This window comes from Zosterops lateralis, assembly GCF_965231275.1.
Source record: "Zosterops lateralis genome assembly, chromosome: 13".
In the NCBI taxonomy this organism is placed as follows: Eukaryota; Metazoa; Chordata; class Aves; order Passeriformes; family Zosteropidae; genus Zosterops; species Zosterops lateralis.
In genome coordinates this window covers 12916928-12943933 of record NC_139773.1, presented here as the reverse complement: position 1 = coordinate 12943933, position 27006 = coordinate 12916928, and the positions used below count along the sequence as shown (strand labels likewise).

At 47.8% G+C, this 27006-nt stretch overlaps 1 protein-coding gene across 1 annotated transcript; it reads left to right on the top strand.

Annotated features, from left to right (window-relative positions):
- Nucleotides 1-1860: 1860 nt before the first annotated feature.
- ACAN (aggrecan) lies at nucleotides 1861-26773 on the top strand (the record flags this gene model as incomplete). The annotated part of the gene is made up of 17 exons (XM_083870661.1): nucleotides 1861-1930; nucleotides 2453-2824; nucleotides 3489-3663; nucleotides 3784-3911; nucleotides 4500-4793; nucleotides 7191-7757; nucleotides 8245-8419; nucleotides 8831-8958; nucleotides 9069-9362; nucleotides 9524-9715; nucleotides 9836-13078; nucleotides 21165-21278; nucleotides 23501-23659; nucleotides 24002-24084; nucleotides 24373-24517; nucleotides 25075-25257; nucleotides 26685-26773. The coding sequence occupies 17 exons, from the start codon at nucleotides 1861-1863 to the stop codon at nucleotides 26771-26773; spliced, it is 6411 nt and encodes a 2136-aa protein (XP_083726787.1).
- Nucleotides 26774-27006: the final 233 nt, after the last annotated feature.

Genomic DNA, 27006 nt, shown 5'->3' with positions numbered 1-27006 from the left:
GTCAATCAAACTAGCACGTATTTATGAGGCTCATCATTGTGTATCTTGGCTGACTGTGGACTCAGTGCTTCAGTACTTGGGATCTGCCCCAGTGCTCCAGCAGAGAATATGAACAAGCATCAGTGGGCCAGCAGCTCACTCAGACAGCTCCTTGAGGACTCCTGGTACAGCTGCTTGGCCAAGCTGATTTCAGGCTGTTTGTCAGTAGCAGATGGTGATTCCAATTCCCCTTGCTTTACTGAGGGGCAGAAGGCATTTCATTGCCCCCCACAGCCCATCCTGGGGGCACAGCCCCCTCTCACTGACCCCGTGCTGGCTGCCAGACTCTTTGACCTCCTCTGCAGCTCTGCACTGTCCATCCCTGGGGGGAAATGGTGAAGTCAACTGTCATCTGCAGCTGAGGTTTGTAATGCATTGTTTGTGCAGACATCACCCCTCGCCAGAGAGACACCCAAACACATGTACAGCTCCCAGAGTTGTCCCTGAGGTAATTAGCACTTACCTTGAAATTTTGTTCCCATGCACAGCAGAAAATGGGGTATCTCCATTTGATCCTGTTCAGCCCTACAGCTGCAAACCCAAGTCTCCACACTCCTCTGCCAATGTGTTCAATCCCCATTCTCTCCTGTTTTCTGCCAGAAGACCTGTATCTATTCACTAAAGATAAGGTTTTGTGGTGTGTCAGAGTCAAATGAATGAGTGCATGAAGGCCAGTTTTTTCATAAGTGAAAGGTTAATGCTGAACTGTACAGGATGGGGTATATTTTTGACCTTTTCTTGTGCCAGTGAGGATATGTAATGGAGTTTTCTACAAGTCCAATAGGCATATACCTGGAATGTTACCTGTCAGCTGAAGTCATCTGGAATTTTTCTAGATCACAGGAGTGAAACAGCCAATATTTGGACCTCAAAGGAAACACCAGTGATTCAGTAGGTGTGGTCCTTCCTTCTGAGTCAGGGCTGAAATGTGATGCCAAACTGTGCTGGGTTGCCAGAGGACCTGGTTTTTATTTGAAATATTGAAATCAATTAGAGCCTTTGTGGTGATTTAACATGGCATGATATTATACTGGATGGTAATCCAGTTAGGATTAAATTAGCTGGCCTCCCTATATTGCTTCTGTCACTCAATGCCAGCAGGATGATTCTCTCTTTTCCTGAAGCCTTCAGAAGAAGCAGGTTGCTCTGACAAATTGAAGGATCCCAAGAAGATATTTTTAGGGTGGATTTAAGAGTCCCAGAAATGTATCCTGTGGATTTCTTTTATTAGTTCTGGATCAGGCACCTGAGGATATGCTGGCTCTCAATGCAGGAGTGTTGGACGAAAGACTTTTTCACCATGCAGAGGGCAAACTTCCCTTCTGAGCATTTTAAGGAATACAAAATTCTTCCAACCATCTGGCCTGAGAGCCAGTGCTGGCTTGATTTAGGATGCCCAGTGAAGGGCAGCTCCTGTTCTGAGACAAAGGCTTAGTGTACTCGATGGTCCCCCTTGAGTAAATATTTAACAGGTGTGTGAAGACCTGTTGTAAAATTGTCTTTATGATCCATAAGTAAGACTGAATTACAAGAGAGAGAGGGGGAAAGCAATATTTTAAGTGATGTATAATAACATTTCAGATTGTTGTACATAGCAGAGCATGTTATTTATTTGTCTCATGGGCTGATTTTCCGAAGCAAGCAGCACTTTGAGGCAGAATCTTTCCTCAAGAACAGGCTCTCCCTGCTGGTGTGAGGAGTGTAGGAGGCTTTAGGGGGAGCTGGAAGCATTGCACTGCCCTGCAGCAGCATCCACAGCACTCAGCTCCCTGTGAACATACACAAATCCTTTCTCCCTGTGTTGTTTCTTGCAGGTAAATTATGACCACTTTACTATTAGTGTTTGTGTGTTTGCAAGTCATCACCGCAGCCGACTCTGTGGAGCTCTCAGGTATGTGTCCAGGGCATGGCAAAGCAGGACTGAGCATGTGCTGCACTCTGGTCCCATCCCCAAGGACAGGCAGCCCCCAGAAATAAATGTGCCCAAGATCTGTGCTGTGCACACACTAGGCTCCTCTGCTTGAATGGCTGCTGTGCCACAGCCTCTCACTGCTCTGGTGCTTGGGAAGCCAGGGAGATTGCTGCAGATTTGCGGGGGAACTGAGAGAATGGCAGCATTTCCCTTTTGAAACATTACAGGTGTGATCTCATAGCGTGGGCAGCAGCTTTGCTGCGGCAGAGCAGTTTGTTCCCTTCATTCCCATACCCAGCACTGGTCCAAATCTCAAAAGCAGCCATGGTGCAGTGGTCATTGCCATAACTTCCCTTTCTAGACCAGACCAAAAAGGTCATGTCTGAACATGTGGGTACAGGTTTGCACAGCAGATATAGGCACTGGCTCATATGGAAACATGGGATGATTTGTACTACATGTGTTACTGACATAACCATTGCTCTGTTTGGGAACTAGCAGACAGTAGTGATGGCCTGGAAGTCAAGATACCTGAGCAATCTCCCCTGCGTGTTATCCTGGGAAGCTCTCTGAATATCCCGTGCTACTTCAACATCCCGGAGGAGCAGGACCCCAGTGTTGTGCTGACCCCACGGATCAAATGGAGCAAGCTCTCCAATGGCACTGAAGTTGTCCTGCTGGTGGCCACGGGTGGGAAGATCCGTCTCAACAGCGAGTACAAGGATGTGATTTCCCTGCCCAACTACCCTGCGATCCCAACTGATGCCACACTGGAGATCAAGGCCCTGAGATCCAACCACACAGGGATTTACCGCTGCGAAGTGATGTACGGCATTGAGGACAGAGAAGACACCATAGAGGTCCTAGTGAAAGGTGGGGTCCTGCCCTTGCTCTTTTCTCTCAGTGTCTTGCTGATTTGTCAGGGCAGAAGGGAGGAAGAGGCACACAGGCAGAGAATGCAGTGTTCTCTCTCCTCACAGGAATAAGCCCTTTCTCTCAGGTCACAGATAAGGTGATGGGTGGGTGAGCAGAAGCCATGGGCTAGGATTTATTTTAGCAGGCTAGGACCAGACTAAACAAACCAGTAAAATGACTCATGGCAGAATATGGCAAGAAAAATATTCTTCTGGCAGAAGGTGAGTTACAGAGACTGAAAGACCACATCCTTGGCAGGAGGTGGTACTGGACACACTGGGCTATTGCTGAAGCAGGTAAAGCTGGAACAGGGCCCTTATCAGACTTTTAATTTTTTCCAAACATTTTAGGAGATGGGATGCCCTCATCTGGAGAACTGGGCTGTTCTGGAAAAAACTTCTATTGCCGTATTGCAAAGCCTGTCCTAGTAATAGGTGGATAAAATAACAAAAAATTTGTACAATCCTTCTCTTTTTTTGTGGTTTTTGCTTTCTGTATAAGACAGGGCGACAGCTTCTACTGCAGGACTGTACAGGACGAGGTTTAATTTTACCTTTTTCTTGTGCCTTCTCTGGAAGGTAAGGGGTTGGTGATTGTGAGTGATGTCCATTGTCTTTTCCAGGCATCGTATTCCACTACAGAGCAATCTCCACGAGATACACCCTGAACTTTGAGAAGGCAAAGCAGGCCTGTATCCAGAACAGTGCTGTCATTGCTACCCCAGAGCAGCTGCAAGCTGCTTATGAGGATGGGTACGAGCAGTGTGATGCTGGCTGGCTGGCTGACCAGACTGTCAGGTGAGAAGACGCGCAGGGGAAGGGAAAGTCACAACGGGACAGGGCTCTGCAGCTCCTTCCCAGCCTTCTGTGGCTGCCAGGGTCCTGCCCTCCACTCCTTATCCACAATCTCTCCCTCAGGTACCCCATCCACTGGCCCCGGGAGCGCTGCTATGGCGACAAGGACGAATTTCCAGGAGTGAGGACCTACGGTGTCCGTGAGCCAGATGAAACCTATGATGTTTACTGCTATGCAGAGCAAATGCAAGGTGATTTGTAGCTTTTATTGTTATTAGATGCTAAAACAGCCAAAGCCCTCATCATACCTAGATTGGACAACAGCATATAGAGAAAAGACAGGTTAAAGCTGGAAAAGCACATACCCTGGCCAGCCAAGATATTCTCTACAGCCTTTTTATTAGACCTTAGACAATTTTAATGTCAAATGACTAATGCAGTATAGAGGGTGGAGTCTGTCTAACTTCCACCAGAGCCCAGGCCATCCTGCCTGATCAGCCATTTGAGTGTGTGACATTCAGATGTGTCAATCATTCATACTTATGATAGGGATTCATTGAAATATTCAGCACAACAGAACTATCCTTTATCTCCCCTTTCCAATTATCCTTTATCTCCCTTTGCCCTGTGGCTCCAGCTGGTGTGGTTTTGCTCAAATCTGCATTTGGTCTACAAGACTCACTTTCTTTAAAAAGTCAACAACATGGGCTTGCATTTCAGCTCTAATACACAGAAGTCTTTATCTTATCCAAACTCTTGGAAGTGGTAAGGAGAACAGAAAGGGAATTAGGATCAAAACCTACAGGTAATTCCAGTGCTAACAGACGGTTTGATTGCAGGCAAAGTCTTCTACGCCACCGCCCCAGAGAAGTTCACTTTCCAAGAAGCTTTTGACAAGTGCCGCAGCCTGGGAGCGCGCCTGGCCACCACAGGAGAGCTGTACCTGGCCTGGAAGGACGGCATGGACATGTGCAGCGCGGGCTGGCTGGCCGACCGCAGCGTGCGCTACCCCATCTCCAGGGCACGGCCCAACTGCGGGGGCAACCTGGTGGGCGTGAGGACGGTGTACCTGTACGTCAACCAGACGGGGTACCCCCACCCCGACTCCCGTTATGATGCCATCTGCTACAGCGGTGAGTGTTGTTATCCACCACACACAAGGAATGAGGCAGGAAGCAGAAAGTCGAGCAAGGAAAGCTCTGTCTTTATTTTTTGACTCTCTGTCTTATATACGTTTTGGTCAGGGGGCCAAGGGTTGGGTATACAGGTTGCCACCCCTCTGACATCATTGGTGAACATTGCCATCAATCGTACTTCTCCTTCCAGAGAAGAAATATGTAAACACACAGATAAATTCTAAAAATATGTGTAGTTTACATCACGCTGCATGAGAATGTTCACTGCAAAGATTCAAAGACTCAGAAGCAAGAAAATTCAGGGTGACAGGTGAGTGCCTTGGGCATGAGGTGCTGAAAAATGCCTCTGCTCACCAGCAAAGAGGAGCTCCCCGGCCAGACACAACCTCTTGCTTCTTTGTTGTTTGTTGCAATAGGACAAAAAATAAAGGTGCTTGACTCCAGTCAGAAGACAGTAGAAATCAGAAGGCTTTATTTACAATTCATCCAGCCCTTTTATAACATGCTTTGCTAAAAGGCACGTTATAGGTCCATAGGGCTGACACCTCTCCCATTGGCTAAGTAGTAGAAATAGTAAACACCTGTTGTTATGGGAAAGGAATATTGTTTACACAAGGTTGTTTTGGGGAAAAGAAAACTTGAAAAGTTGAAAAGTTTCCTTTGAGAAGAGCTAGGTCTTCTCAAGCTCAGAAAGTATCAAGCCCACAGGTGAGTCCCTCGCACGTGGGGCACTTTGCACACCAGCAAAGAGGAGCTCCCTGGCCAGACACAACCTCTTGCTTCTTTGTTGTTGGGTTTTCTTTAAAAAAATAAAAGAAAGGGGAGAAAGCAGTTTTGGCAAAGGAGTAAGTCCTCTGGTCATGTTGAGATAGAAAGCAGATCCAGAAAGGATGCTTGACCCGTACATGGGGGGCTCTGTGGAGGTGGGTGTAACACAATCCACGTCTCTCCAGTCCTCCCACACCCTCCTGCTTCTAAAGCTCTTCTGGAGACACGAAGCAGAGCTCAGGTGCTTCACATACAAGACTTTGAATGCTGGAGAAGGAAGTGAAGGAGAAAGAGAGCAGGTCTGACCCTGAAGATGTGTGTAGTGATGAGATGTGATGTGGTACAGATGCGTGACTGAGTTTCCATCCTGGGATAAATCTGAGACTGACGCAGTCTCTGGGAATAGTGGATTAAAATCGCATCCCAGCTGCTCCTCTTTTCTTCTAAGTGCACACTTCTCCCTGCAGCAAGAAGAGGGGGGACACACAGTGATATATGGTCTATTCAAGGCAGCCAGAGGCCAACATTCAAATAGGATTGTCACGGTTAAAAAAATAATAATATTTTAAAATACGGGTTGAAACCCTTCTGATCAGATCTGTTGTGCTCAGATGCCTCTCCCAGACTCATGGAGGTACCCAGTTATGTGGCCAAGCTAAAGACTGGTCCACCAAGCCACAGCCTTCTGGTTATTTCAGGGTTTGCCTCTGAAACTGCTGCATATGGTCAGTGCTTGTCTGAGCATCTTTACAGAAATCTTGGAATCCCTTGAGAGCTGAAAGGTACTGGCTAAAATGAACTAGGAGTAAAATGAAATTGCAAATAGAGCAGGAAAAGCATTATTAGAGGAAAACCCCGGCATTGTCTCATACCTTTTCCCTCTCCAGCCAAGACCTGCCTTGCTGCACATCCCCCCCTTACCTGCCCTAATGGTGCTGTTTCATGCTGCTCTGCAAACCACTGTCCTTGTCAGCTGAGCTGCTCAGTGCCATGTTCAGCACGTTCTCCTAGACCCAAGGGATGTGACTTGAGCAGGAAAGTGATTTGGAAAGGGAAAGGTGGGAGCTGTTTGAATGTGTTTGGTACAGCAAGTTGCCTTGGCTGTCCTGGCAATGGGTTAGGATGTTAATATGGGATGAGTTCTCAAGCCATTGCCTGGGCAGAGCAGAAGGAGATCGTGATCCTGCTGAGATTTCACGCACCGAGTGTGAGGATCCAGTTGTCTTTCTCCCACGGCTCAAGACAATTCTGCCGTGTAGGTTATTCTGCTCCCTGACTTCCCTCTGTCCACCTCAACTTCCTTGCAGCAGGCACTAGAGGTCAGTACAGACTTGGATATGGGCAAGGTGTTCCCGGGAAGGAGAACTGGAAGGAGCGAGGGCAATGTCCCCGCTGACAAACCAGATTTGGAGCATGAGGTGGCTCAGTGCTTCGTGACCATGCCCTGCGTGCTGTACAGAGCCACAGTGGAGGGAGGAAAACAATGTCTTTTACCAAACGGTCACGATTTCCCTGGTCCTGTCAGAGCCAGAGATACCCAGATGATTCTTGGAGGCAGCACCAGTGCAGGTCACCTCATCAGACTGACATTACCCTCTCTGATTGCTGCTTTGTGTCCTGATGCAGGGGACGACATGGAGAGCCTGGTGCCAGGGCAGTTCATCGACGAGTTAGGCAGCGAGCTGGGCAGCGCTTTCACCGTCCAGACCGTCACCCAGACCGAGGTGGAGCTGCCCCTGTCACGCAATGCCACGGAGGAGGAGGCCCGCGGCAGCATCGCCACCCTGGAGCCCATCGAGCTCACCCCCAGCGCCACCGGGCTGTACGAGGGCTTCACTGCCCCGCCCGAGCTCTTCACCACCGCTGTCACCCCGGAGACAGCTGCCACTGAGGAGGAAAGTGTGACCAGGGAGGATGTCACAGCCGTGTGGACTGTACCTGAAGAGGCCACCACCATAGATTTAGGCACTGCCATCACCACCATAGATTTAGGCACTGCCATCACCACCGTAGATTTAGGCACTGCTAGTACCACTGAAACAGCAGAGGTGAGCTCTGTGGAAGAGGTCACGGGGGTGACTGCCACACCAGGACTGGAGTCTGCCTTGCCATTCACAGTGGAAGATGAGCTTGTGCAAGTGACAGCTGCCCCCGGTGCTGGTCACCTTCCCGAGCAGCCCATCTCCCCCACAGGTAAGTCACCAGGACTCCAATAAGCCTGAAGGTCAGTTCAGTCTAGAGGTTACCATTCAGCTGAAAACAGCCTGAGTTTCTGCTGTCACAGAGGGCATCCAGGTCCCTGGAGGTGCACAGGCCTGTTTGGGGTCAGGGACAGGCTGAGCACCTTCATCACAGTAGGGCAGGAGAGGAGAGGCTGTGGGCCACCCCATCATGTGCTGACCAGGGTTCATGCTTGGGCTGCAGTGGTCACACTCTGCTCTCCCATATCCATCTGACTCCAGGGAAGGGGAAAGTCAAGGCAAGAAGACCTTAGAGGAGGGCTAAAGAGATCCCCAGGACATCACCCTCAGTGGCAGCAGGGCTCCATGAATGAAGCATTTCCAGCAAAAGCGGTTTGAGAGGGTCCTTGCACTGGTTTTTGGAAGACCATTTCTGGTCACACATCTCAGTGCAGGGTGGTCCTGTACCTGCTGTCTCACCACAGCTTCTCTTCCCCCAGGTGTGGTGTTTCACTACCGTGCAGCCACCAGCAGATACGCCTTCTCCTTTGTCCAAGCCCAGAAGGCCTGTCTGGAGAACAGTGCTGTGATTGCCACCCCCCAGCAGCTCCAGGCTGCCTACGAGGCTGGCTTCGACCAGTGTGATGCTGGCTGGCTGCGGGACCAGACAGTCAGGTAAAGTCACACTGACCTGGGGAAGACACCCTTCAAAATGACTATTCACCCAGGAAATTGAGGCTTCACTCTTGTTTGTCCTGCTGCTCTCCTCATCAACATCAAAAGCTTTGCTGACCCAAAATTTTCTCCAGGCCATGATATTCAGTGGCCAACAGACATGTTCTTGTCCACTTCTTTTCTTCATTTCCTAACCTGTGTATACATCTTGCACCAGTGAGCCTTCCTGGTGTGTAGGAAGAGTAGCAGTAAATTTATATTTATTGCCTCGAGCAGTAAGTGGACTTCAAGTCACACTGGGGGCTCAAACAGTGAAGATTCCATGTCCTGCTCCCAAGCACACTGAAGTCCTTCAGTCCTGGCTACATAAGGCTGACCTTGGATTACCTCCACTCTTCCTTTTTTCGGTAGGTATCCCATTGTGAATCCCCGAAATAACTGCATAGGGGACAAAGAGAACACTCCAGGTGTGCGGTCCTACGGCATGCGCCCGGCCTCGGAGACCTACGACGTGTACTGCTACATCGACAGGCTCAAGGGTACATCCTCCCCTGTCCCCCGAGCACTGCTGCAGAGCAAAAATGTGCTCCACACACCTCTGTCTGCTGGGATGCAGGGATTCACGCGTGTTTTCCCTCCCATCCCTTAGGTGATGTGTTCTTCGCCACCCAGCCGGAGCAGTTCACCTTCCCGGAGGCTCAGCAGTACTGCCACAGCCAGAACGCCACTCTGGCCTCTGTGGGCCAGCTGCACGCCGCCTGGAAGCAGGGCCTGGACAGGTGCTATGCGGGCTGGCTGGCCGACGGCAGCCTGCGCTACCCCATCGTCAGCCCCCGTCCCGCCTGCGGAGGGGATGCGCCAGGAGTCAGGACCGTGTACCAGCACCACAACCAGACCGGCTTCCCCGACCCGCTGTCCCGGCACCACGCCTTCTGCTTCAGAGGTACCCTCCAGCCCATGCAGGGTGCACAAATCTGTCTCCTGGGGGAAAGGGATTTCAAAAGGGAGGCTGGGCATGTTGAGGTGCCGGGTTGAGTGAGGCGCTTCACCGATGTCTTATATTGTGAATTTTTGGAAACGCTCTCCTATGTCTTTTTGTTCCAGCTCTGCCTCCTGTGGAGGAGGAGGGGGTCACCCCATTCTTTGAAGATGTGCTGGCAACACAAGTGATCCCTGGAGTGGAAGGGGTGCCCTCTGGGGAGGAGGTGACCATGGAGACAGAGTCTGCCACTCAGCCTGAGAATCAGACAGCCTGGGGTAGAGAGGTCTTTCCAACCGATGTGTCACTGCTCTCAGGTGGGTTCAGAGCTTCTTTGTAGCCTGAGTCATGCTGGGCTGGTGCTGTAGGGTTGAGACCCTCACAAACTATAAATGATTGTCCCAACTCCTTCTCTTTGTCTTCTCTCTCTTTTCCAGTGAGTCCATCTGCTTTTCCTCCAACTACCATAGAACCAGAGGAAACATGTACCAATGCTTCCGTCAGTGAAGTGTCAGGGGAGGTGACAGAATCTGGAGAGCATCAAGTCAGTGGTGAACCTCCAGCATCCGGGTGGGTACCTGGAGTCCCAGAGACAAGTGGAGAATCAGCCTCTGGAGTTTTTGAACTCAGTGGAGACCACTCGGGGATTGGAGAGAGTGGATTACCATCAGTAGACCTGCATGCCAGTGGCTTCCCACCTGGAGAAAGTGGGCTGCCCTCAGGAGACCTGAGTGGTGTTTCTTCTGGCGTTGTTGATATCAGTGGCCTGCCCTCTGCAGAGGAGGAGATATCAGTGTCTATTTCGAGGATACCAGAAATTAGAGGGGTGCCACCTGAAGTGGGAAGCAGCGGGCTGCCTTTTGGAGCGAGTGGAGAAACCTCTGGCACCGAGCTTGTCAGTGGCGTGTCATCTGGAGAGGAAAGTGGATTCCCCTCTGGCTTTCCTACCATCTCTCTTGTGAATACCACATTAGTGGAAGTCGTGACAGCAGTGACAGAACGGCGAGAGGAGGGAAGAGGGTCCATCGGGGTCAGTGGTGAAGGAGACCTGTCAGGGCTCCCATCCTCTGAGTGGGACAGCAGTGGTGGAACCCAAGGCTTGCCCTCAGGAGCTGAGCCCAGTGGGGAGCCCTCTGGGGTACCCGAGATCAGCGGGCTGCCCTCAGGAGGGTCTGAGCTGAGTGGGCTGCCCTCAGGACTGGATGCCAGTGGAGAAACATCTGGAACACATGAGATCAGTGGCCTGGTGGACCTAAGTGGCCTTACCTCTGGTATTGATGGAAGCAGTGAGGCCTCAGGCACTACCTTTGTAGATTACACTCTGGAGGAAATGACAACAACACCACCAATTACAGAAGCAGAAGCAAAAGAGACCTTGGAAATCAGTGGATTGCCTTCAGGAGATGAAGATGGATCAGGCATAGCATCTGGGAGTTTAGACATCAGTGGTGAGCCTTCTGGGCATGTAGACTTTGGTGGGAGTGCTTCTGGAGTGCTGGAGATGAGTGGATACCCCAGTGGAGTGACAGACAGCAGCGGAGACACCTCTGCAGTTGATGTCACCAGTGGTCTGCTGTCTGGAGAGGAAAGTGGACTCACCTCTGGCTTTCCCACGGTGTCTCTTGTGGATACCACTTTGGTGGAAGTTGTAACACAGACCTCAGTGGCACAAGAAGTGGGAGAAGGACCATCTGGGATGATAGAAATCAGTGGATTTACTTCTGGAGACAGAGGAGTATCTGGAGAAGGGTCTGGAGCTGTGGAGACTAGTGGGTTTCTCTCAGGGGCAGGAGACTTGAGTGGAGAGACATCTGGAATCCCATACATTAGTGGAGACTTTTCTGGAGCCACAGATCTAAGTGGGCTGTCTTCAGCAGTGACTGATATCAGTGGGGAGGCCTCAGGGCTTCCAGGAATCACTTTAGTCACTTCTGATTTAGTAGAAATGGTGACAAGACCAACAATATCACAGGAACTGGGTGGGGAAACTGTCACCTTTCCCTACAGTTTGGGGCCAAGTGGTGAAGGCTCTGCATCTGGTGAACTAAGTGGGGAAACATCTGCACTGCCAGAAAGTGCTCTAGAAACATCAACAGCTTATGAAATCAGTGGTGAAACATCTGCATTTCCTGAAACTGGTATAGAAACATCCACGATTCATGAAATCAGTGGGGAGACATCTGCATTTCCTGAATTTAACACAGAAACATCAACAATTCAAGAAATCAGTGGGGAAACCTCTGCAATTTTCACAGAAACATCCACAAGTCAGGAAGCCAGGGGTGAAACATCTGGGTATCCCGAGATTATCACAGAAACATCCACAGGTCAAGAAGCAAGTGGTGAAACCTCTGCATTTCCTGAAAGTAGCACAGAAACATCCACAATGCAAGAAATCAGTGGGGAAACATCTGCATTTCCTGAAATTAGAATAGTGACATCCACAAGTCAAGACATCAGTGGGGAAACGTCTGCGTTTCCTGAAATTAGAATAGAAACATCCACAAGTCCAGACATCAGTGGAGAAACATCTGCGTTTCCTGAAATTAGAATAGTGACATCCACAAGCCAAGAGGCCAGGGGTGAAATATCTGGCTTTCCTGAAATTAGCATACAAACTTCGAAGGTCCACGAAACCAGTGGAGAAACATCTGCCTTTCCTGAAATCAGCATAGAAACTTCAACAGTGCATGAAATTAGTGGAGAAAGTTCTGCATTTCCTGAAATTAGAATAGAAGCATACACAAATCAAGAAGCCAGGGGTGAAACATCTGCCTTCCCAGAAATTAGCATAGAAACTTCAACGGTCCATGAAACCAGTGGGGAAACTTCTGCATTTCCTGAAATCAGCATAGAAACTTCGACGGTTGATGAAATCAGTGGGGAAATGTCCTCTTTTCCTGAAATTAGGATAGAAACTTCGACAATCAATGAAACCAGTGGTGAAATATCTGTATTTCCTGAAATTAGAATAGAAACATCCACAGGTGAAGAAGCTCGAGGTGAAACATCTGCATTTCCTGAGATTAGCATAGAAACTTCTACAGTCCATGATATCAGTGGAGAGACATCTGCATTCCCTGAGTTTAGCAGAGAAACACCAACAAGTCAAGAAGCCAGGGGTGAAACATCTGCCTATCCTGAAATTTTCATAGAAACATCCACTGTTCAAGAAGTCAGTGGAGAAACTTCTGCATTTCCTGAAATTAGAATAGGAACACCCACAAGTCAAGAAGCCCGAGGTGAGACATTTCCTGAGATCAGCATAGAAGCATCCACAGTCCATGAAACCAGTGGGGAAGTATCTGCATTGCCTGCTGCCAACATCAGAACAGCTGCCACATCTTTGGCCAGCGAGGAGCCCTTTGGTACTCCTGAGGAGAAGGAGAATCCTGACACAACATCTGGAGCTGTGACACACTCTATCACAGGCATTTCAGGGGAAACCTCTGTCCCAGACATTGTAATTAGTACCAGGACTCCAGATGTTGAACCAACACAAGGACTCAGGAACCCTGAAGAGGCTCAGCTTGAAATGGAGCCTTCCCCTCCTGTGGTGTCAGAACAAGAGACAGAGACAGCTGTTGCTCCAGACAGTCCCCATCTGCTGGCCACCACCACTGCTGCCCTGCCCCAAGTCTCACAAGAAGCAACTGACGCATTAGGACCCACTACAGAAGGTAATGTGTCTCATATGGAAGGGAAAGCTTTGTGGAAGGGAAGGAGGGGGCATAGCTGTCACTTTTTTTGGTTTTTTCTAATCAGGGAACATTAACACGGAAGCAGACTTGGGCAGAACATTGTTCTGATGGAAAACCATAAACATGGGGTTTTCCACATGTCATGATCACAGAATCATAGAATTGTTTAAGTTGAAAAAGACCTTTATGATCATTAACCCAGCACTGCCAAGTCCACCACTAACCCATGTCCCTTGGTGCCACCTCTACATGTCTTTTAAATCCCTCCAGGGATGGTGACTCAACCTTTTCCCTGGGCAGCCTGTTCCAATGTTCCACAGAGTGGCTCCACCTGCCAGTTTTCCACCCTGCATGCACCTGAGAAGCTGGAGAAGATGGGCTGATAGTCTCAGTCCTGTTTCTCTTTCTGTGGTGCCTACAGCCCCAAGTATTGCTCAGCATGTGGCCACCCTCTGGTCTGTAGCTGCTCTCTGCAGCTAAAATGGGATAAACGTGTGAGATAATGCTCAGAGCATCACTAGCTTTTGTCAGCTCTGTTGATAAATGCCCTTCCCTCCACCCTGCCTTTTTAGTGTTTTAGTGCTCTGCCTTTGGTTGGGCTCCCTTGTTGCCATGTACAAACAGACATGATATTTAACTCTGATTAACCATTTATGGTGAAAACACTCTCCTGGCATTCTGATGAGCATTTTCTGTGAAGAGTTCACATGCTGTGAAAGCACTAGTGCACTGCAGTGACAAAAAAAAAACCCAACAAGATATAAGACATTGTGCCTCTTGGCCAAGGGAGATGCCCAGTCCTGGTAACACAGGATGTCCTGCAGCATCCCTGGGCACAGCTTGGTTTCCTTTTGCTGCCATCAAGAGTTGGCACCTGGGGACAAGCCTCATTGGAAAGCCATCAGTGCTTGTGCTATTGTATGAATGTCCTGCATGTGCTCAGTTCTCAAAGCACCACATATTCATGTAGGGCCACATGTTGCTTAAGTGTGGTACAAAATGTATGTGCAAAGAGGTTTGCTCACTTCCTTCTGACAAAAGTGTCATCAATTCTACTCCTTCCCACATTACCTCCTAAACTGCTTCTTTGGGGTCAGTTTACACCATTCAGGATGGGTAGCTCTGGACTCAGTAGGGGTCTGTAAGTGGAGGGCTTTATGAAGCTCAGCCTGGTTTCTAACGTCATTTCCATCCCCAAAATGTTTCCAGTGAGTCACTGCATTCCCCTCTGCTCTCTCTCTCTCTCTCTCTGAGAGCACAGGTAATCACAGACCTTTGTCCTGCTCACAGCACATCTGTGCTGGGTGAGGGCAGATCAGCAGGGTCATTCCCACTGCTCCAACCTGGCACAGCACCCAGGGCTTGCCAGGGTGGTGGTGCAGGAGTTACAGACCCAAAACCCCTTCTTGCAAAAGTAGGCTCTGCTTTTGGGCCATGCCCACTGCCACGTCCAAACCAAGAGACAAAAATAAGCCAGCAAAGGCAGCATTGAGGGGGAGAAAGGAAGCCAGTGAGGCTTAGTAAAAATAAAAAAAATATTTTAAAATTATTGGCCCCAAAATAAGGATTTTATTCCACTGCTTTTTCTTTTTAAAAATTAACCACAAGGCGATTGCCAGATTCCTCAGACCATTTGTTAGCCAACATTTTTGTGAAGTATTTTGAAAGAAAACCATGTGTTCAGCAGCTCATGTGTGAAGAATCTTGACAAATATTCTGAAACTGGAATATGTGTATTTGCAAGTCACAGAGAGGACAATGTAGCAGCTGGGGTTTCTTAGCAGGAGACAGAAAGAGGTAAGCAACCACTGCATGAAGTTTAATTGTACACTTTATAAATTACAAATGGGCTCGAACACATGTGTATACGGCTGGTATTCCCACCAGGGAAGATATTCTAGGGTAAAACTTCTCTTTTTTTTGGTAAACTTTACTACAGTGTCCCTACAGAGTTAAATGCAGTCCTGGTCAGGGTATGAAGGAAGCTTATCCAGGTGGCAAAAAAGTTTGTTGACCATGAGCTCAGAACACTCCTACCACAAGGAAAACCTCTCCTAGAGAATTACAGCAAAGAGATGACAAAAGAAGAAGAAAAAAAAGAAAAATACAAAAAAGAAAGAAAAGGAATCCTAGGTTTCCTTTTTTGGGCTGTTACTTTTTACAGAGCTCTGGGGACTGTGAACATGGAAAGTCTACAAGGAAGAACTGTAGGCTGGATCCCAAAATGCCATTTCCCATGTCGTGGCTGCCTTTTCACTTGAAGCTTCCCAGTCTTGAAATTTAGCTCTTGCAAAAAAAACAATCAGCTCACGTATGCATGTCTTGTGGTGTGCTCAGGGTTTGTAGGGTGCAATGGGTGCCCAGGCAGTGCAGCAAATTTTGACTGACATTAAAGAGCGGGTCAAGCTGGTTCAGTTTTACAGGAGCTTAGAGTGAGGAACAGGAAGAAATGTGGATTTTGCCCTCTGGCCCTGTTGTTGGAGGGTTCCAGTTGGATCCAGGAGTCTATTTAGTGGGATGATTTAAGAAGAATGATATTATTCTGCTCTGCTGGAGCCTAAAAAGTATCTCTAAAAGCCAGAGCCAGAAGACTGAAGATTAACACTTGGAGTGCCAGTATGTTTTAGCTTTAGCAAACTGGAGACTGTGCATGTGCATGTCTTTAGTCAGCATTTGATTCCTTCATGAGGACAGGAACCCCACAAGCTGAAGGAATTGTCCATAATCTTGGCTTCCTCACCCCGGGTTTTGCCAACTCAGCGGGTCTTTTTGCTTCTGGTAGCATTTGAAGACAAATAATTATTAGCTGAAAATACATGCTGGCACTTCAGTGAAAGGCTGCGGTTTGGAGCTCTCAGACCAGTCAATGACTTTAAAACATCACTCCAGTTGCGAGGGGAAAGAGAAATGTGCTGAAATGGCATATTTTTATGTTAAGTTTTGCTTGTCTCTGGTGAAACAAGTCCATGAAGTCTGTTGCCTATGTCCCCACACAGCAGAAGGTTAGGATACAAATGAGGAAAGATCTTAATGGGCTTTCCTCATACTTAACAACCTGGAAGTCCAAGGGATTGAGTTTTGTTCATCCAGAGAAAATCATCCAGATGAAAAGTCAAGAAAATATTCACCTGATTCAGAATGTTTCACCCAATGTGGAATGCAAATTATACTCTCAAGAAGGAGATGGAAGTCCCCATCCTGGCTGAGAGGGACAGACTCTTTGTGGCTGAGCAGATGATTTGATGTCTCCTGGACACACTGTCTGCTTTGCATCAGAAGTTAATTTGCTAAAACAAAACCTTCCTCTGCAGAGGTAACCTACAGCCTTGGATTAGTGTTATTTACACATCCATTTATTTTTACACATAATATCTTGGAGACAGAGATAACCAAATTTCCTGAGCTCTTCTTCCATGAGTTGGACAATTTGAAGGTTCCAGTAGATCAACAGGTCCTCCTGGAAATTTGACGGTCTACTAAAACAGAGTCTTTTTAAGGCTGCAGCAATGCCTGCCCCTTCTGCTGCATGGAGCCTTTGGTTCAATTATTGTAATTAATTATTTTAATGACTTAATTGCTCATTGTAAGTCAGTAGCTGGCTATATGATGTTCAATGCTAGCATTTAACTTAAAATGTGAGAGAACTGGTTTCCCCAACTCCTCCTATTCTTTTCTTCTGGAGTCACCCTACAATTGCTCCGATGTTTTTCTTTGATGCTTGAGCTACCAGATAAGTAGTTCAAACTTCCCAGCAGACTCTGAAAAGCAAATTTAATTTGTACCTAGATTTTTTTTTCCCAATCTCTAGGAGATAATTATCTAGTTGGTCTCTGATTCCCTGTTTGGATCATTGCACTTACAAGGAGGTCTATAAAGAAAGGGTGAGGGGCACAACAGGCACTGTTGGCATCCTGAAAATGCCTTGCCCTTCTCTCTGACCTTTTCTGCTCTGTAGAAAAAAAACCAGGAGGATATAGAAATATCATAGAATATGTTACTAAACCTGCTACTCACAGCTTCAGGGAAACTACAGTTTGTTCAGGGTTTGAGTGATAGCATCCCCTCTGTTCACCAGCTGCTCCTCTTTAGTAGATGTTTTAAGCACAAAGCTGACCTTGTTTAATGGATATTCTTGCTCATCTTCCATATAGGCAGCCATGGAGAGAAATGCACAGACTGCACTGTTTTAGGAAATGGTAGCATTGTTTCTGGTATTGTTGTCTCAGCTTGAAATGAAGAATTTTAAAAGCATTTCCTTCTCACCACTGACACTGCATGCTCACTTTTACAAGTCATTTGCCTTCTGAGCAAAACCAGGGCCAATCTATTTTTCTTTCATTTCTTCCAGGTTTCTCTTTCCAATTTCCATGATCTAGTACAAAATTTTTTTTTCAGAGGCTTTGGGAGAATCACAGAATCATAAAATGGTTAGGGTTGGAAAGGACCTTAAAGATGATCTAGCTCGAACCTCCCCCTACCATGGGCAGCGATGACAAGAATACTTCTCTTGGTTTTAGCTGCACCAAAAGAAAATTATTCTGACTAAATATAGTGTGTATCTGACAATGGAGAAAAAAGTCTTAGGAAGAAAATGGTGGAACAAATTCAAACTTTGTGCTGCAGCTGTGTAACTCCCCTTGCTTTCTCCAGCCAACAGTTTACATCTTCCAGATGCAAGACCTGCTTTGCATTGGCCATTTTGTTTTAATTGGTTTATTTTTAAAAGGGTATCTAAAAATTTAGACCTTGGGTCCTGTTAGTAGCAAAAAATAGAAACTGTTGTGACAGTAGAATTGAGGAATTTTTGCAACTTCTGGGCAATATTAAGCGCAGTATGAATCCTCTTTAGAAGAAAATTGCTAATTCTGCATTATCCTCAAGAAGTGAGTTAATAACATGTTCTAACTGGGTTTCCTATTCCTGGCACCGCGAGGCATTTTCTCCCCGTCTTTGTTTTACAGCTGCAGCTCTTGAAAGCGAGGGCTGCCTCCCTTCTGCATTCCTCCACTATCGCTGTCCTTTGTTAGCTCGGGGTAATAATAGCAGTGGTCTTGTCTCCTTGTCAGCTGATAAGCACTTGAGCTGCATCGCAAAGCAGAGCTGACTTTTTGGATGACTGCTCAGCCAAGCAAATAAATAGCTGGTGTCTAAATCCTGGAGTGTCAGGGTACCTGGCAGCCAGCTCTGCGGAGGTGGGGGCTCTCTCTGTGCTGAGCAGAGCTGGCACACCCAGAGTGGTGCAGGTTTGCAGCTGGCTGAAGAGGTGTGCAGTGATTTGCTAACCTCATCCAGCTCTGAACAATGTGGAGTAGACACATTTATAGTATATAAAAGGCTATGGAGAAAAAAAAAAAAAAAAAAAAAAAAAAAAAAAAAAAAAAAAAAAAAAAAAAAAAAAAAAACACCACAAACACCACCAAAAACTTAAGTGTTGTGTGATAGATGAGATTTTTTTTTTTTTTTTTAATGGAGTTCTCACCTCCTGTAAATCATGTTTGTGGCTTAGGTGCCTTATCCTTGAAGCACCCACAAACCAATTCGCCAGGATTTCCAGAGGCAACATCATTGCCAGTCTTACCATTTAGACCTTTCTTGAATACCCCCGAGATCCAGATTCTCTGGGAGAACCAGAATCAGCAATGCTTTCTCCAAACTGACAGATATATTTGAGATTTCCAGTATCAGCTTGGTGAGATGATACATCTAGATGGAGAAAAGGTCACTGCCTCAACAGTACCAACAGGCTAAAGGGGAGTTTGGTGTTTATGATCATCACATGTTTAAAACATCTCTCCAGCTATTTGAAGCTTGGGGGAAAAGAAACTGTCTTTGTCTCACTTGTATTTGTTGTTTGTTTCTCCAACATTACCTACCAGTACACACCCTTTCTCTACATGTTACATATAAAAATATATATGTATATGTATGGAGAGATACATAACATATATATTATAATCAGAGATTTGTTTTTACTGCATATATAATATGTGCAACCATATTATATGCGATATCTGTAAAAGGAAACTCTGTTCCAGACTTATTACCCAGCTGGAAATTTGTGGCAATGATTTCACAGATGTGTGCCTGCTCCCTCCTCCTCCAAGACTAGGGATGGCAGCACACAGCAGGTCTCCTGCATCTCAGAAGAGATCTTGGACACGCCAAGTTTCATTCCACACGGCCGAAGACAGCTGAAGGCTCATTATCCCCTGCTAAACATTCAGCTTGAGCTCATATGAGTGCTTCGCTCCCACCTCTGCTGTGTTCTTTCCACTTCACAGAGCCTGACGAATGAAGGAAAGCCTTTTCCTACGTGTTCAGCTGGAGCCCACCCCAATAAACATGAACTTCTGCTGCCACTGCTGTTGGGAAGCCCAAAGGGCCTCCTGAGTTGCAATCACCCCTCAGGATACCTTGTTTTTCTTTATGCTCCCTGTCTTCTAGGAACTCCAAGTGTGACTAATAAGCAATACTCAGCCAAGTTCAGCTCCTCTATTCTTCCTCTAGGCTTGTGACTCCCATTTTGTTCTGGAAAGTCTCAGAGCATTTACTAGTATCATGGAAACAGGAATTATCTTCATTTTGCAGTGAACAAAGAAATCCAAAAAAGGTTTCGTGAGATTTAGAAGGGTAATCCAGAGTGAAAAAATTCCTTCTCTCAGAGAAGAACAGCAAGACTGGAGTAAGAGGTTCATCAGCCATCTGAGGAATGATTTAACTGCTCACAGTAGTACAGCCTAGAGTAAAGATGACAATCTCCTTGCTCCAAAGCACACACAGATTTCCCATCCAAGGTCAGAAAGGATTTTTTCCATCACTTAGGCACATTACAGAACATGTCAGCTTTTAGATGACGTATCAGCCCTTGGCCACTGAGTCACTAGACAGCCACAGGGGGTATAACGCCCATCTGTTCTCTTGTGCCTGGGGACACTGAGCAGCTGGGCCTCAGCTCCACAAAAACAATATCCAACCAAATACACCCCAGTCAGAAGATGAACACAGATCTTGGGGAGTCACTGCTCTGCTCTGCTGTTTCCACAGCCAGCATGTTTATTATCTTTGAATGTTTCCTCACTAACCCTGTCATCCACAAGAAGAGCATGGAGTGTTAGTCATTACTATTAAAGCCTTGCATTTCTCCTGAGTGTGAAAGAGACACTGTCTCACACGAGGATCTAACCAGCCGTCATTTAACCCAACCCCCGTGGATGTGTTCCCATTTTCTTACTTAGGCTTCCTCCTTGTTACTGAGCTGAATGTATCTGAAATCCTTCTGTTCTGAATGACCCTTCTTCTGATTCCTAAGCTCTCTCCACCAAAATGGAGTCCACAGTTGGAAAAGATGTACCAGCTTCTTCCATCTGCATCGCAAGCAGAAGAGCCCATAGTGGGGGCAGGTCTGGAGAAAATGTCACTGCACTCCAGTATGCCTCACCAAGGAATAGGCACCCATAGCCAGGTCTAAGATCCCCAAAGAGAAAGAGTTGAGGAGCTCTGAACCACCTTTGAACACACTTTTTTTCTTCTCTGCACTTTCTTCATCGTCATTGAGAAGAGATTTCTTGATGCAGAACTTCATCTAAATTGTGGTTAGGAAGAAACAATTAGTGAGGACAGAAAACCAGGAACACTGGTTAGGAGATAGAGATCTATTTGAGGATGTTTCCATCACTTATTGAAGAATTCCACATTCTTCCTCATAGACCTTTAGCTGGTGGAGGCACAGGCACAAGTTTGCACATTTGATGCATCAAGCAGAGGCAGCAGACAAGGAAGAATTACCACAGCCAGTGCTGTGTGTTGGATACATCCTGCTGAGCTTTGTTCTGATATCTTCAGAATGGTGTTCAACCATCAGAAAACCAATGTCCTCCTTGTAGGGTGGGTTGGGCCTCTTGCCTTCATTCTTCCAGCAGCAGCAGTGGCAGTATGTTATGAAATACAACCCTCTCAAGTCCCCCCAAAACAACTGATATTCCCTCCTAAACAAGCAAGGAAACAAGTTCTCCTGTTGGTGCACTTGCCTCCCAGAGCCCTAATGGAAGCCCTTGATTTCTTGCAGACACTGATGTGTGCCACTCAAGCCCCTGTGTGAATGGAGCCACCTGCGTTGATGGCATCGACTCTTTCAAATGCTTTTGCCTTCCCAGCTACGGAGGGGACCTGTGTGAGATTGGTACGGCCTCCCTGGCTTCAGCTAATCCTACTAACTGCTGCACCACCTTGTTCCCCCCCAAAAAGCTGGTCCCCAGTCAGTGCTGCCCTCATCTCAGTAAGCTAACCTCTAACAGCAGCTTAAAACATACAAGGGAAAAGCTTTGAGACTTTTGCGTATCTAATTTGATAAGTTTGTTCCTCACAGCACCATGTCCTCTAAGATTCCTAAGCAGGAGCTTCTGTTGTCTTCTTCAACTTTCTCTTTGTTAAGTTTCTTCAGTGAAGCTCCACACAGATCATAACAATGTTGATCATAGAAGTTGCTGTCTCTTTGGGTCAAGGGTCTTTCCGTTCATGTGTAACAGTAGGGAACTCTCTGAGTACATCTTCACCCCAGGCAAACTTTTTCTGCTAGACTGGAATTTTGTGGAAGGAAAGGCTTCAACTGAGCCATGAAAAATGATTGTGTTTCTCTCAGGGAAGATACAGCTGAGAAAGTATCATTCACTCCAGGAATCTCCACTGATTTGACACAGCGTGACATTTTTGTCATCTCCACAACGTGGCTTCCTGTGGCAAAATCAGCAGGGAATGTACCTTTGAGAAAACAGGAAGCAACCTGTATTTCCATCAAAATTAGGCATTCTGACCTGCACTAATACTTCTTTTTGCTTCTACAAGGAAAGAAAAAAGAGTTTTTTCCTTAAAGCTGATGAAAGTCTGAACTTTTATCAGCTTGGCTGAGGGGAAGCTCTCCTGTCTTGCTCAAACAAAAGAGAAATAAGGTTGCAGTATCTTCTTCACCTTGGCACGTGTAATGATAATATATGTTGGATTTTCTCCTTCCCTTTCTCTGCATCTCTTTCTGCTTCCAATATGAACATATGGAGTAGACCATAAGGAGAAGGCTCAGGATCATTGGACCTTCTGGGCAGGAATTGTGCTGTCTCAACATCAATTTTCCAATGCAACCTCATCAGTTCTTCATACCACTCATGATACCTGTTGTTGAAAATCCTTGTAATACAGGGAGATTTTCCACCCTGTGACTGCTTATGATCTTGTTTCATCCAAGCCAGACTTAATTTTCTCTTTTCTCTGAATTATGGGCTCTGATGCCTGGGAGATGCAAGAGGAAGCCAGTGCCCCAAAACTCATGGAGAATATAAATCTTCATAGTCCCATGAGACAGACCATTCATGCTGTTGGTCTCCTGACAATAGGACACTATAGGTGAACAATGCACTCAGACAGTCCCTTTTGTCACCATGGAAGTGTCCTTGCCAGGGAACAAGATTTTCATCATTCTTTTCCAAGAAAATTGCTGCCATACTTAACTCTAAGAAAAAATTATGTAGGAAAGCATGGCCTTTCTCCTAGAAAAGGATCAGGCATCTGAAAGGCTGAGATTAAACACATTTCATTTTCTGTTTCCTTCAGTCACGTGTAGCAGACAGATGTGTGGTGTTGCTTTGCATGGGAACTGCTGAAGGTCTTTTCTGGCAGTTTCTCCATTTGTCTCTACTTTCCTCCATCTGTGGTTTTATTTTTCTTAATTTGTGTGTTCAGTTCCTCAATATTTCTCAGATGGTAAAAGATCTTCTGAAAAGCTGAGAAATGTTTGTACTTCTTTAGCATCTTCCAAGCTTTTTCATTGAGATTTAATTCTCTCTCTCCACCATGGTAAGTTTCTGTCTCCATTTCTTTTCAGCCATCTTGGTCAGTTTGTTTCTCCTCCAGAGCTCCAGAATCACACCAAGTGATGGAACCACCCAAACCTGGTGGTCCCCTCTTTCACTTTCAACACATATGCATTGATTCTGGACATCTGGGTGTGGGGTTTGGAGGGATTTTTTCCAAAGCAAGAAAACTCTGCAGGCCAGCACAAGTGGGAAGAGAGATGTTCTTGCTTGGTTAGTTTCTCAAAAGCAGACTTCAGGAACATTACATAGGGATTTAATTTCTCAGGAATAAGTCTGTATTATTCAAGCTTTCTAGTAACACTGGTTGTGTCACTGCAGACACAGAGCCTTCCACACAGACTGCCCTCCCTGCGTGTCTTGGATGTGTTCTGACAATTTTCCCAGGAAATTCCTACAGGCAACTGTGTCAGGGTGTACTTTTTAGTGAAAGTCACCATGTGTTGTCCCATGCCATGGGAGCATGAGCTGCTAAGAGGTGAGTTGAAAGCTTTCAGACACATGCACCAACTCCTTTTCATCCCTCCTCTGTGTGTTTCAGACCTGCAAAACTGTGAGGAAGGCTGGACCAAGTTCCAGGGCAACTGCTACAGGCACTTTGAAGAGAGGGAGACTTGGATGGATGCAGAGGCCAGATGCCGACAACATCAAGCCCACCTGAGCAGTATCATCACCCCAGAGGAGCAAGAATTTGTGAACAGTGAGTGCTGAGGGCAGCCTGAGACTGGGCATGGATCCAACCACTGGACTCTGACTCTACAGGCATATTTATCCAAAGTGGTGTAAAAACCACCATTTGCCCCATGAGTGTTTGTATGAATCCTAACAAATCCTCATCCTTGTATGGGTGCACCCATGCCCATGGCAGGTTGAGCGGGGAGGGAGCTGGATAAACATGATATAAGGAAAAAGAGCATCAGGGAATATCAACTGGGACATATCCCAGAGGCTCCAGGGCCAGGGACAGCTGAGATAGCAAAGAAATGCTTCCAGCAATGTGTAGGACAGCCATGACTCTTTTCTCCCCCTCCTGCTCTTCCAGGTCATGCACAGGACTACCAGTGGATCGGCCTCAGTGACAGAGCTGTGGAGAACGACTTCCGCTGGTCTGACGGGCACTCCCTGGTGAGCCTGGAGCCCCACAGCTTTTAGGGGGCAGTGGGAAGGGCTTCATGGCTTGCATATTGAATGCTTGGCTTGGGCATTGAGTGGAGGCAATCCCAAACTTTGTAGGGCCCATGGTTTTTACGGCCTTTAGAAAAGCTGGTTGGGTTCCAGGCAGCAGAAATAACTGGTGTAAGGGCAGTGCTGGCAACCCACAGGCTCTGCTGGAGAGAGGTGGAGTGAGGATGAAGGAGGGAATACGAGAGACCAGGGCCCAACCTTAGATGAAGGACTGTCCTCTCTTGGCAGCAATACGAGAACTGGAGGCCCAACCAACCTGACAACTTCTTCTCGGCGGGCGAGGACTGCGTTGTGATGATCTGGCACGAGAAAGGCGAATGGAACGACGTTCCCTGCAACTATCACCTCCCTTTCACCTGCAAGAAAGGAACAGGTCAGCACCCTGTACCATACAGGCAAGGATGAGGGACTCAGTAGGTGGCTGTGGATCTGGAGCAAAGTGCTGCCCAGTTCCCAGGAATGTGGGTTTTGCTACTGCAAAAGGTGAGCAAAGAGAGAGAAGGAATTATAAACAGAAGTAGGCTCTAGGAGAAAGTTTCACAAGGACTTGAAAATAAAAAGGATAAGCCGTTAAAGTTCAATATCCCCAGGCAGAGTCATATCCTGGCATCACTTCCACACACCAGCTCTGTGCCCTCCCACAGACACAGGCCACTGTCGTGATGCTCAGCTCTCAGGAGCCAGGAGTGGAGCACTAAGGTAGACCCCTGCTTAATTTCAATTCACAGAATTTCCATATCCCCCTGTCCCTAAGCTTTGTGGACAGAGGCAATCTCAAAGGCAGTTAAGGTTTTACACATGGATGAGTGACAAGGCTGTGCACGCCCAGCCTGTCCTGGATGTGAGCTGCCTGCTCAGCCAGCCAGGTGCTCTCCCTCTCTCTCTCTCTCTCTCTCTCTCACTCTCCACATCTCTGCCCATCTCTCACAGTGGCCTGTGGGGACCCCCCTGCTGTGGAGAACGCCAGGACCTTCGGTGGGAAGAAGGAACGCTATGAAATCAACTCCCTGGTGCGGTACCAGTGCGACCAAGGCTACATCCAGCGCCACGTGCCCACGATCCGCTGCCAGCCCAGCGGGCAGTGGGAGCAGCCACGGATATCCTGCCTAAACCGTACGTCTGGGGCCCCTTAGCATGGGTTATGGTGAGGCCTCCCTGCAGCTGGAAGGAGGTGGGAATGCAGGGCATCCTCTCACGGTGTAGGATGCCTCTGAGCCAGGCAGAAGGGGACACCATGGTTCCCTTGACTTCTTGGAAGTTTCCCTTGTGATGGGGCCATGGGAGATGACATCTTCTGGGTCAAGTGTGGACCACAGAGCCTGGCTTGCAGGACTGCCCTGGAGACCCACCAAGGCAGAGTAGGAGCAGCTCCAGAGTCAGGAAAGGGTAACAAGGAGCTTACGAATGGCCGAGGCTACTCAGAGAAGGAAAAATAAATGGCTTCTGAAAGGATGAGTTTTGGCACGACCTGCATCAACAGAGAGAATAGGATGGGAGAGCTATGGGGCCCCCAAGCCCTTCCCCAGTGTCCTCCTGCCCTGGGAGCAGACAGGAGTCCTGCAGCATATACAAGCCAAGGCACAGGGCTGGGTTCCTGACTCTCCTTCTGTCAGGCCTCCAGCTGATGGCAGTCAGCCTTCTTCCACTGGTGTCCCAGCCCACTCCCAGGCCTGCCTACACCCCTGTCCCATCCCTGACTGCCTGCAGATTCCCAAGATATTTGTTGGCCTCAGACAAACCACATCTGTCCATTGGCCTCCTTTCCAGGTTCTGTTCTGGCTGGGCAATTCCAGATAAGGCAGATTAAGCACAGATCCCACAGCCAGGGAAAGCTGATACAGGCTTAAGGGACAAACCTCTGCCCCAGGGAGGAGATGAAAGGAGGAGGGATGGAGGTGTCCAAGGGCGGCTGCCTGGTGCAGACCAAGATGCTGATTCCTTTGGCTCTGCTGTGGGCCTGGAGAGCTCCAGGCTGTTCCCAACACGGACTGACAGCGATCAAGAGACCTGGTCTGCTCCCAGCCAGTTTTTGCTGCTCCCACCAAAACCCTCCTGCAATTATCACACCAGAGCACTCCAGCTTCCAGGGAGACTGGCAGCAAAGATCAGGCAGAAACCTTGCCCCTGCCAGCCAGCCAGGGCTGTTCCTCCTCCTATGAGCTGAGCACATCCCACTGCTTATGCATATTGGGATTGGGGATTTAGGGCAGTGGGTGGGATGGGGAAGAGTTGCCCTCCTGCCTGGGCACAGGGACAGGATGGAACAAGCAGCTGTGGAGATGATGCTCCTGCCCAGGCTCTCTCCAAGCCCCGGGCACCTTCTCCCCTGGGTGAAGCAAAGCCCGGGCAGGGCGGGAGAAGGGCCGATTGTGCGTGTGCGGGCGGGCTGGCGCCGGGGCACACACGGCCGGCCCCGGGCAGCGCTGCCTGCGGCCGCCCGTGTTTTCCCAGGCAGGCAGGGGCCGGGCCGGCCAGCGGGGGACAAGCAGCTCCTCTGTCCCGGCTCCTGCCAACAAGGTGCCTTTTCTTCTCCTCCACAGCCTCCAGCTACCAGCGCAGGCTATACAAGAGGAGCCCCAGGAGCCGGTCGAAACCCAGCGGCAGCGCCGTGCACAGACCCACCCATTAGAGCGGGCCGAGAGACCGAGGGGGAACGCGAGAAAAGAGAGATTTTTAACGGAACAGTTATATTAACAGAGTCGATTTCTTCTTCTTCTTGTTGCTTTTTTGTCATATAAGGAAAAAAAAATATATTAAAGACAAACCCACCTTTGTGTATATATCTAAAGAAAAAAAAAGTAATTGTTTTTCCAAGCACCAAAGCAAAACGAATTAGATCTCAGCATTTTTACTAACCGTCCG